The sequence below is a fragment of the Nicrophorus vespilloides genome, unplaced genomic scaffold (assembly GCF_001412225.1).
Source record: "Nicrophorus vespilloides isolate i.1.1-1 unplaced genomic scaffold, Nicve_v1.0, whole genome shotgun sequence".
Taxonomy (NCBI): Eukaryota; Metazoa; Arthropoda; class Insecta; order Coleoptera; family Silphidae; genus Nicrophorus; species Nicrophorus vespilloides.
In genome coordinates this window covers 4,328-16,495 of record NW_017099044.1, presented here as the reverse complement: position 1 = coordinate 16,495, position 12,168 = coordinate 4,328, and the positions used below count along the sequence as shown (strand labels likewise).

The following is a 12,168-nucleotide window of genomic DNA, read 5'->3' as shown; positions in this document are numbered from 1 at the left end:
TCATTTAAAAGTTTTCATAAAATCAGTTCCAAATATTCTGAAATTCCTTTTAATAATAATACAATAAATCGATGCTATGATTCTTCTCATATTTTATACATTTTCATCATTAAATTTATTTGATTTAAATAATAATTTTTGTTTTCTAATAAATAGATAAAATAATAAATATAAATGAATTATTTGTTACATATAAAAAGACGTTTTTTTTTTCATAAAATTTAATTTTGAAGAAAAAAGAAACCTAATAAATTCTATTATTTGTCTTCTAATAACGTATTTTTAATTTCTATAAAATAATTTTTGTTATGATAAATTCATGTTGTGAACAAAAAATTGATAAGTAATTAAAAAGTACTTACACTTAATGATTTGTATGCAAAGAAAAAAAAATACATTCGAAAGAAAGCAAGTTCAAGATCACTAGTATTAAAAATAAACAACGATTGTAGTCTACGTGTTTTCTATTATGTTAATGGATTGAATTTTTAAAGCGCTCTTTAAAGAAATGATTATTCTTGTCTACATTTTCTATTTCCTTTGACGTCCTAAATACGAAAAACATGCGAGAAATGATAAATAAATAAATTAATCAACTTGTCTTGGTTTTTATAATAATTATAAGAGAAATGTTGTAAGAATAAATTAATATACGGCTTCGAACAGTGCGGATTCATTCGAAAATTTCAAATTTGAATTGCGAAAAATAAAAGAAACAAAGTCTTCGATTAGTGCGGTTTCGAACAGTGCGGAACCGATTATTTTTAATTAAAATAAAAGGTAATTAGAGTGCTGATAATTACGTTGTTTTAAAAGTAGTACGTCTCATATTTTGCTTACGGGACAAAGTTGTAGGGAGAAACGCGTTTTTTCACGAGAAAAGATGTTAATTATCGGAACGTGTTTCCGTTATTGGGTCCTTAGATCACAACGCAGACACAAACAATCCCGAGTAACTTTCTCTCCGTGTGCTGTAGAGGTAGGTGTAGTTACCTCAACCATTTCTTGAATAACCGTTACTCAGCCGGACCAAATGTTTGCTCATTTTAACTTAACTTAAGTAAATAAGATTTAAAAAGAAAAAACGGCATCTCAGGCTAAGAGCAAACGCAAATTATGCTCTCGCACTGTTATTTGGAGACGGTATTAGAGTGCGTACCATTACTGTCCGAGAATATTGGTACAACTGGATTTAATTTGCGACATCTGCATTTTAAATTCTTAGATTCTAAATTCAGAGCTTGTTTTCTGCAGACATCGCAATGATTCCTATAACACTTAAAAGGCAAAAACTTAATTGAGTTGAAATTAATTAAAGTCTAATTAGTTTTACGCTAATAAGGAGAAATTTAAACGTTACTTAAACGCATCGCTTATAGATGGCAACGCATGCACGATTATAGAAAACTCTTACTTATTTATTACCACAACAAACTTATAATTGTAAATTATAATCGCAATCGTTGAAACCGGACTAATCGAAGACTTTAAAAACACATAAAATAAACTACACAAAAGAAAGACATTTAACTGTATAAAGGATAATTTTGTGTACTAATTTTTTTTGTCAAGCAAAATTTAGTTTTTTGTTTTTTAATTTTATAGTAAATCCGCACTGATCGAAGACGCACTATGCGAGGTATTACAATATTTTTGACAGTAAATCTTAATTTTGATAAATAAAACTGTTTAATGTCTTTATATAAAAAAAAAACTCTTTTAATACAATTAAAATAATTTATATAATATAATGTTAAAAAAAACTATTTCGTACTGTTGGTAACAGGTTTGCGTTTAATAAATAAGATCGCACGATTAATTCCGTTAGTTGAATATCTATTTACCAGTTTCCTTTGCGACCAATTTACGGAACCAGAAATGGATATTGCATTCCGAATAATTATTTCGACTTCTTTTTACTCGCAGTTATTTAGAGCAGACGATTCCAGGCTTTTACAGGTAATCACAGAGATTGGAAATACAGCAATACCTCGTTTAGTCCATTTGAAACCGGACTAATCGAGGACTTTAAAATCGTATTTAAAAAGTAACTGCACAAAAAGAGACTTGAGTGTATAGATAGAAAAAAAAACTGGTCATTTATACAAAATAATAATTTGCTGAAGTAAAATTGAGTTTGTTTTGAAATTTTCAAACCGTACTATAGAAAATCCGCACTGATCGAAGCTGCAAACTAAAATATTACGGATAAGAAAATCTTCTGATTTTCTTTCATTCCAATTTGTACATGATGAACCAACGTTTTTTCATGACTTAATTAATTAAGACTTTTAAAGTTGTTTGTAAAACATAATTAAATTACATTTTTGTTTATTATTTTCACTCATTACGTTGGTAGTTATGAAACATTAATTATAATACTGTAGATCACGTTCAAAAACACTTCTAGTTATTTAAAACATTTCGTGGCAAGAAACTTCATTAAATACAAATTTGTAAATATAAATAAATAAATAAATAAATATATCGTAGTTTCATTAAAACATAAACTGTGCAATACCTCGCATAGTACGGTTTCTGTCAGTGCGAATTTATTGTAGTTATTAGTCCTCGATTAGTACGGTATTGGATATTGGCTGAAGCGATTTCGATTTCAATTAATTAGATCTATAAATAATAGATCCAATTAAATTAAATTAATTCATATTTCAAAATAATGTTAAATTAATCATTGCTTTCTAACATGTTTTAAATGAAGAAAAAAAAACTAAGACAATTAAAATTAATTTACTTGATAAAATGTTGCTAGAACATAAAAATTTGTATATGATAATATTAGAAATGCAGCTACTTTATAAATGAACATGCATATTTTAGTGTTTTAGTTAGATAAAGGCAGGTCAATAAAATGATTAAACGATTTTATTATGTATATTAGTTAGACATACTTTCTAGATCGAAAAACATCATAAAACGTACAAAACAGATGGTTTACGAAACATAACCTGTTTTATATAACTGTTGATAAAATATTGTAGTATCTTGTAAAATGTATATTAAGTCTGTTTGTATTAGACATCTGTCGAAATTCTTTTACTGAGTTGTAAAAAAAAATGACTTGCTTAACGAGCGACGTTTCGCATAACGAGTGACGATGAGAAGAGAAGTCCCGGATTAAACACATATTATGTGTATTTTTGAATATGTTTCACTATACGAGTAAGTATTCACTATATAAGTAACTGTAATTAATGTACAGTTAATGAAAATATTTAATAATCATTTTTAGATATTTTTATTGAATACTTTTCAATAAATTTATACTTTTACAGTTACTAAAAGTAAACATAACCAACCAATAGTATTATAATAATATTACGATTTTTTTTTTCCTATTTTACAATTTAAGTTAATTTTCTAATTATATTGGTACAAATACAAACCTTTTAATTGGTAATATTTGTTCTTTATAATTGTTGTAAATGTTTGAAATTAAGAAAAAAAAAAGAAAGTTTTACTCTGAAAACAAATAAAAGTGAAATAATTAGTAGAGAATTATAATGTTTATAGTTAAAATATAAATACGAATTAAATTATTAAATTAGTTGGATTTAAAATACTTCTTGGTTTCTTTAATTAGTTTATTTTCTCTTGTATATTTTGATACACGTAAAACATCACATTATTTCTTTATTTATCCATTTTTGGAGATTAGCAATTAACGAAATGAAATCCGTGCATATCACATTCACGCTAATGAAAGGCACCTGCATATACATTTTTATTGTCCTTAATTTGTGTCAAAGGTAAAAAAAAAACAGTAATTATGAAACAACACAAAAAAATCCGAACATTTTTTCTCATAAACTATAATTAAATTATTTTATTTTTTATCATCAGGTTATTACATTTTTAGTTTTATTCATTATTATATAAAAACACTTGTTTTAGTCAACAAAATTAGTTACATTTGATTTAGTATAGGTATTTCAAATTAACGATATTATAGATTATAAAATGATCCTTAAATACATTTTTTAGAGTAATCCATAACAGATAATGTTTGAAGAATGTGCGAGGCGGTAGGTAATAACAGTTAAATAGAAATGAAAAGAGATTTCCCGATATTTAAAACAGTAAACTTAAGCAGACTCTTTGCAGAGTTATAACAATAATTATTGTAAATGCTCGAACGATATGAAAACGTTAACGGAGTTATTATTCATTGCAGAATAAAATAAAAACAGTTACACATTTAATAATGATTTTAAACTTTGAAACAGGAATGCGATTCTCGTAATGAATTGAATGATTTTGTTGTTGTTGTAATATTTGATTTTACTTCTTGTAGTTGTTAAAAAAACAAGCCTTAATATATAAAAATTTGACAAATTTCAATATAAAGGTAATTCAACGTTAATTCACTTTTAAAAAGACATAAACAATTAATCCAATTTTGAAAATAATTTTTGGTACAGATATAAACGTTTTTGTTAATATTTGTATAATTGTTGTAAATGTTTGAAATGATAATTGAAAACAAAAATTAATAGAAAAATATTAAAAAAGAGCCAAATTTAAGTGAAAATTAATGTAATTATATGGCATTAATTAACTTTAAAATAGTTTAAATTTTGTAAGAATCTGCAATTTAAGCTTGAAGTTGATTTAGTTTATTTAATTATGTTGTTGTAATATTTTGAATTTGATTCTTTAAATTAAAAAACTGGTACACGAGGCCAATAATTGGAACACGCATATATTTTTCTCTCTCTTCGTTCACCTGTTATGCAATGAAGATTTATTCGAAGCGCAAGCGGCATTAACGGGTCTTTTAGCGGTCAATTATATTTAAATATTGGCTACCAAACTTAAAGGAAACATAATACATCATAATCTGTGTCAACGTAATTCCAATCACGATCGCTGTGCGGTGAGCTAATTCCGAAATTTCCATTTTCGCAGTGGAGGCCGACAGCCAGTCCGTGGCTCTGGGCAGGAAACAGAATTCGGACGAGACACCGTCCTCCTTGATCGAATCCATCAGCGGAATCTTCTCCGAGATCACCGAGATCGTCTTCAAGAATGGCATCAGCGGTCTCTTCAGAGCTGCCAAGGAGGAATCCCTGGAAGACGAAGAGGAGGAAGAAGAAACCGGAGCGGACGATAAGAAAGAGGAGACCAAGGGCCGCGGAGTGAACGGAGGTGAGGAAATTGACAAAAACAGTTACAATATAAAAAAAAAATAAAATAAAATAAAACATGGATTTCCGTGTAAATCATTTAAAATTCATGTGCGACGAGTTCCGTTAACGTTTCTGTATTTCATTATGGTTCGTTTTATTCCAGTGGAGCGCGGCAAGAAGAAGAAGAAGAAGTTGAAAGCCATCATCAAGTTGCTTGTTCTCGGCGTTGTGCTTTTCGGAAAGATCACTCTGCTTCTGAAGATCTTAGCTGCTCATCTACAAATCAAATTCTTGATAATCGCCGCCGCCGGTCTTCTGATAAACGCGGCCAGATTCTATTTCGATCTGAAGAAGGGACATCAACCGCAGAAGGTGATTTACTACGAGCATGCTCAGCATCAACATCATTACGATGGTGGTGAGGAGGAAGGATGGAGCGGTGGCGGCGGCGGTCACGGCGGTGGCGGTTACTGGTCCAGGAGATCTTACGAGAACGAAGAGAAGGATAAGTCTGCTCAGGATATGGCGTATTCCCATCAGAAACCGACTGGATCCGAGGAAAGCACCAACTTTTCGTGGCTCAAATAATGCTCTTGACACTCAATACAAACCTTTCCAGGTGGCAATAAACTGAACGTTTTCGGTCTAGTCTATACACTTAAAATAATACAAAAGAAAAGACGAATATCTTCTAAGGATATTATTACATTTATCACAGGTTAAACTATATTTCTTCGCCGGATATTAATTAATATTATATAATACAAATAGCTTTCCAAAATTTTTAGTTTATTCAAACTCAGGTACAATTAATTTAATAATTTTCGTTTTAAATCATTTATTGTTTTCTTGGGAATTGTGTAATATATTAAATATGTTATTTAATCTTTGATATAGAAATGAAAAATGCATTTGTTATATCGAATATCTTTATTTATTTATTTATTTAATTGTACGTTATTTAATTTAATAAATTAGTTTCTTTATATAAAAAAAATAAATTGACTTAAAAAAACGAAATCTACGTTGAATATAAATTACTTGCCAGGTAACTTCTTATCAAATACTTGCATAAGTATCATAATGAAAATATTGAATACATTTGTAATTAATCAAATTCATAATAAGAATTAAGCCAATTGCATGATAAGTAAGTGTTTCTGCTATTCATAATGTTAATAAATGATATGTTTTATTTGTAATCTTTACTTATGTCATACAATTATTTTGATTACTACATTATTATATTTATGAAAAAGATAAAATTGATATAAATTGTTTATAATCATACATTTTCATGTTATTATGACTGTAAAAACTTATTAAGATATATGTATCAATAGATGCTAATGATAAATAAAGTTTCTATAAAAAAATGTAAAATTATTTAATATATAATATATAAATTATATAAAATGTTGAGATTCTTTTTGACGTAAAGATTAAACTCGATTAAACCTTTGCGGTCCTATGTCAGATAAATTGTATTTCGACATGGTTTTGAAGTTGTTTTACTATGATATAGAAAGTTTGGGAAATTTGCACAAGAAAACCTGGGTTATACCTAGGTACATTTTAACATAGTTAATTAGTAAATAAGCAAGTAAACTATAATTAATATCAATGACTTCGTTTTTGGATGTAAAAATACTATGGATAAAATATTTCTTTTCATTAAATAATATATCAAATTGCATAGAAAGTGAAATCACATTTTAAAATATGAGTTTAAAGTTGATTGTTTATGCATTTTACAATTACCTAATTATATATATTTTTATTTGGATAATTATAAATTATAATCATTTGGGCAGAAAGACAATGAGTTTATTTTACCCAGTGCGATTTTCTAATAATTTTTCATGACTTACTAAAGATATTAGAGGCTTTGCCTTGGTGGAACATTCATTTGGGATTTGCCAATTCTGTACAAACATCCAACCAAATTGATATAATGAAATGAATAGCACAAGAATACTTAACATATAATTATACTCTTTTGAAGTGAACATCAATTGTTCGTCTGTTATAGTAAATCTATCAACTATTACAAAATGTAAATAGTTACTACAAACATAGTCAGAAATGTATATTTGTCCAATCGATAATATTTGAATTACTTTTTAACTGTACTTTAAATAACGTAGAATTACTTTTATAGTGATACCTTTGTTAATGTTTCTTCTGATAACGAATCTTTGATATAATGAAGTCCAATTTCAAACTGCACTTAACATACAAATATTAAGGAAGAATCCAGATATCATCCAGATAAATAAATTTTACAAATTTTGATGAAGACGGAAATACTTCTACTTTTCTTGCTCTACAAACCTACCTGCTTAATTTTTTTGAATGAATCAATTTTCAGACATTTTAATCATTTTTCAGCCATGATTCGACATGGAACGGAAAAGGTGATAATCCGTTGGCGTAAGGTCCGGAAAGTATGGAGGACGCGATTCGAGATGATTCAGAGCATCCTTGATGAATACTTCAATCGGTCCTTTTGCAGAATTGCTTCGAAAAATTGAAGCATGTAGAGCACGAAAAATACTTGTGAATGCATATACAGTGGAACCTCGCTTAACGAGCACCTCGCATAACAAGCATTTCGATTAACGAGCAAAATGAATTGTAAGAAAAATGACTCGCTTAACGAGTGACGACGAGAAGAGAAGTCTTGGATTACGCGCCTGTTGCATCATTTTTAAAACTTGTCTACACACATTATAAGAGTATTTTTCAATATGTTTCACTAACGGATTAAATTCGTTAAGTGAGGTTTCCACTGTATATACTTTACTTAACAAAAGACAAATTTTCAGGGAAAAGCTAATACAACAAATTATGTTATTTTATTAATTGTTTTCCAACATTGAAAATATCCTCTCAAATAATAAAGCTTAAAGTGTAACTTCTCAGAGTTTGTTGTAAAAAGACTTGAAGAGAATGAACTGAACTCATTTCAATTTCATATCCTGAAATAATGAATAATATCAATCAATAATTATTACATATTAATCTAATAGATAGAAACTAATTATAATATCGTTAATTATTATTTTTTTAATAATAACATAATCAGAATATACTAGATTTTGAATCACAATTATTTTTAAAGTTTGCGTCATCTCTTTCACAAAGTTCTTCTTCATTATCTGCCAAGTTTTTTTCTTTCGTACTTTTATTTAAATATTTTGTCTGAGGCGTGGGAATCGCATGGTTTATGCACACGCAAATTCTCAAAGGTTGGTCTTCTTCAGTACAGTTACATTGAAATTAAAATTACAATTTTTTTTTCCTCGAATTTCTACATTTCAAGCAGATGAATCGTGACCGCATTTAACATTGATTTCTCCTTTACACTTATTTGTATCACCTATGAAGAACATAAGGTATGTTGAATAAAAAAAAAAACAAGTAAAGAGATAAGTTATTGAAAATTATTCCGGACGTGATTTGGATCCTACTAAGAAGAATAAAAAATTGCGCCTATTCGAAGAAGGTTATTTCTGCTATTTTCTTCGTTTATAGAAATTCAGTTTGCAACATTTATATTTAGATATGTCATTACTCTTTAAGCCAAGATAGAAATTTAGTAAAATTGGTGATCTTACAACGTATGTATTGTTGTTGTTTAATTTTGAATTTTCCAATACTTTATTTATGTGAAAAATCTCAGATATGAACTTTAAGGTTTATATGAAAACAGGTGAAAAATTTCAATTTATTTACAAAAAAATAGTTAAGGGTTATTTCAATTTCGTAATGATTATTTTTCAGGAAACAATAAATAAAATTTCTAAATTCGCCAGAAATCTTAGAATATTCAAAGTAGCGCAGAAAGGAAAATCAGAGAACTCTAAATAACAATTAAAGCAAATACGCTCTAGACAACAATTGAATGTTTTAAAGTTGTACAGTATAAATATAAACATAAGATGCATTTCCTCAATTTAAGAAAATATATTTAAAAAAAAAATATATGAATTGAGCTGACAATGAGTACATATAGAAACATATGAACTATTTATTTACTAAATTAATCACAAATTTTGTGATATCTCTTTTGTCAAAATGAGATTCAACTTGAATTAGAAAAAAAAAAACAAAATGGTGTAAAAAACTCGATCGTTATGATTGTTATAGTTGAGGAGTCATATACAACATTTATATTTAATTAGTTTCTATTTATAAATAGTTTAACAATAAATATAGAGGCCAAAGGTCTTCGGCCTTTTGTTGCTGCATTCGGTATATAATTTTCATATGCTATAGGATAGGATTTCTTCGAAATTTTTATTTTAGTATTTAGTACATGGAGCCCATTTCTGGCAGTACAGTTATGAACGAAGCAGTCGAAGAGCGTGTTGTTTTTTCTTCTTTTTTTTTTTTTCATTTTCGTTGAAGTGTGTTCCTTCAAAGCTATTGGTTGTTAACACTTCAGACGGCAGCAATTCAAAATGCACATGCAACTATTTTTAATAATACTGAATCCAACGCACACCATTCGCTATTTCACGATGCGTGTCTGTGATTCAATTAAACATTAGCTGAATATTAATTGTTTTTTAAGTTTATAGACGGCGGTTCGTACGTTTATCCCGTAGACAAGTAGGTAGCAAGTACACGCAGCAGTCGACCAGTTCAGTTACTTGCACTGTCCAACACTCTGTGTAACGACATTTGCGTCTAGAATGCAACCAAGTAACTAGTTCACATCGATCGCAGACGATTGATAGCGTCGAAACGTATTTCTATTTGAATCTTAATTAGACGATTTGAATAGTGTACTATGTATACAAAGGCTCCGGTCATTAACCATTTGAGTAATTACTAACGACATGTACTTCTCTTTTAATTCATTCTAATTTAATAGTTTGATTAATACAGAAATTTTAAAAATATTACAAATTTATTTTATTTTAACACATTTATTTCCGCTCTAAATTTAATATTTTTAATAATAATATTTATTGCAAAAATACCAAAAAAAAACATAATTTAACGTTTCTATACTAATGAAAAGTAAATTACTGCCAAAAATATTTGTTTTTATTTAGCAGAAATCTACTGTTGAAATGGACCAATAAATTTTCTAATTGGTATTCAAAATAAATAATAATCTGTATTTTAACAGTTACTAATATTGACCATAGATAATCGATATAAAAGATACAAACTTCTGTCAATAATATTTTCTTTATGTGCAGTAAAAAAAAAATTTGTATGTGCGGTAGATAGAGACCGTATAAAAAAAATCGCACAAAAATAATCGAAATTTTCATTATTTCTTACATATAACAAATAACTTTGTATAATATATTACAGACTTATAAAATACGTCAAAGACTTACGAAATACCGGAGAAAATTACATATGGTAACATTTTCAAAATGCACATGTTACTAGTGTTAATACATCTTACTGTGATGAATTGATTCAAAATCGACTAACAGAATCGTTTGAGCAGACTGTACATATGCACACACTGATAGAAAACATTAGAATGGTGCTAACGCCGTTGGAATTGGTTGAATTCGCATAAAAAAAAACGCATAACAAAAATCGCATAAAAAGGACCGCATAAAAACAGGTTCTGCACAAATCTAATATGATTGGATAAGATCGAATCTCAGACCAAATTATATACAAAAACATTACTTTTTAAAATCGATAAGCATCGAAAGGGTGACAAAAATATGGACGTAATTATTAAAAAGAATAGAAAATCTTACTTTTATTATTGCATTTACAATTGTCGTAGATTACAAGATAATTAATGACTTATACATGAACACTTAATTAGCTTGATAGTGTATTTTTTTAATTAGTTTCGAAAGTGTTTAAACTTAAACTTTAATAGTTGTTGAATATTGTTGTTTCAGTATTGCCTTATACATAAGTATGTTTTTAACTAGTTTGGACGTTCTTCCAATTTACTGAATTTGATGCCAATTTGTTTACTTTTTGCCCAAATATGTTATTTTCCAAGTATTTTATAAATGTTTATATAAATACTTCTGTAATATGCATTGTTTTTTTTGTATATTTTTTCTTTAATAAAAATAAATTTATAATAACAATATATTTCTTTACATTCAATTTAGTTGAATGCATTCATATAACATTCGTATATTAATGTAAAGTCAAAAAAAATTATAAATTAAAATATAAAGTGATTTGAATACAAATATTTGGTTCTTACTTTTTTTTACAACCTTTAATTCCTTTAATATTAAATCAATTAGTTTGAAAATGAGATTAACGAATAGAAAATAATATCAAAGTTTTTTATTCTTTAATTTCAGTTCTTGCAAATATAATATTAAATTTTGAACATAAATTTAAGGTCTACCTGTTTTCTTTCTAAATGTAGAAATAACGAACGAAAAATAAGTCTTGTTTTAAATTGCTAAATATAACGTACGTTTTTTTTTTCAAATTCCAAAATACGCACCAAATGTAACAAAAAAAAATGGTAAATGTTATAAGTAATTTAAAAGAAAATTTTCTGCTCTACATGATATTGTATTTATTTTTACGTTACAACAATTATTTTATTGTACTACACGTCTTCAAGATGGAAAAATGAGCACTTTCGACATCATCTTCTGTTCGCGATATTTACGTACGGTGAAGATGTTATGAATGAAAAGACAACTTGTCGATGATTTAAAATCAATAATTAATAAATTTTAATTATTATTTAAAAAAATTGTTGGGAAGAAGTTTTGAATAATTCAAAAATATAACTACCTGAGAATTATTGTTTGAAAACACAGCTTAATTGAAAATAATTATTTGTATATAATATTTATGTTAAAAGACAACATATATGATCAGAATAATTATTTGAATTGTTTGAATTCAATAACTGCACCTACGTTGATGATATGTAACGACTGTAAAGGTTATCGACCTAAAAACCTTATTTCTTTTCAATAAATAATATTTCATGCATCTGATTGTACCTGAATATCGATATTAAAATAATAAATTAAAAAAAAAAAAACAT

The 12,168-nt window shown here is 27.4% G+C and overlaps 1 protein-coding gene across 1 annotated transcript in view; it reads left to right on the top strand.

Annotated features, from left to right (window-relative positions):
* Positions 1-5,882, top strand: part of LOC108563909 — a 6,540-nt gene extending 658 nt beyond the window's left edge. Inside the window, exons 2-3 of the mRNA XM_017922725.1 lie at positions 4,927-5,166; positions 5,311-5,882. Coding sequence (XP_017778214.1) covers positions 4,927-5,166; positions 5,311-5,735 — 665 coding nt within the window. The 3' untranslated portion in view covers positions 5,736-5,882. The remainder of the gene's footprint in view (positions 1-4,926; positions 5,167-5,310) is intronic.
* The last annotated feature ends 6,286 nt before the right edge of the window (positions 5,883-12,168 follow it).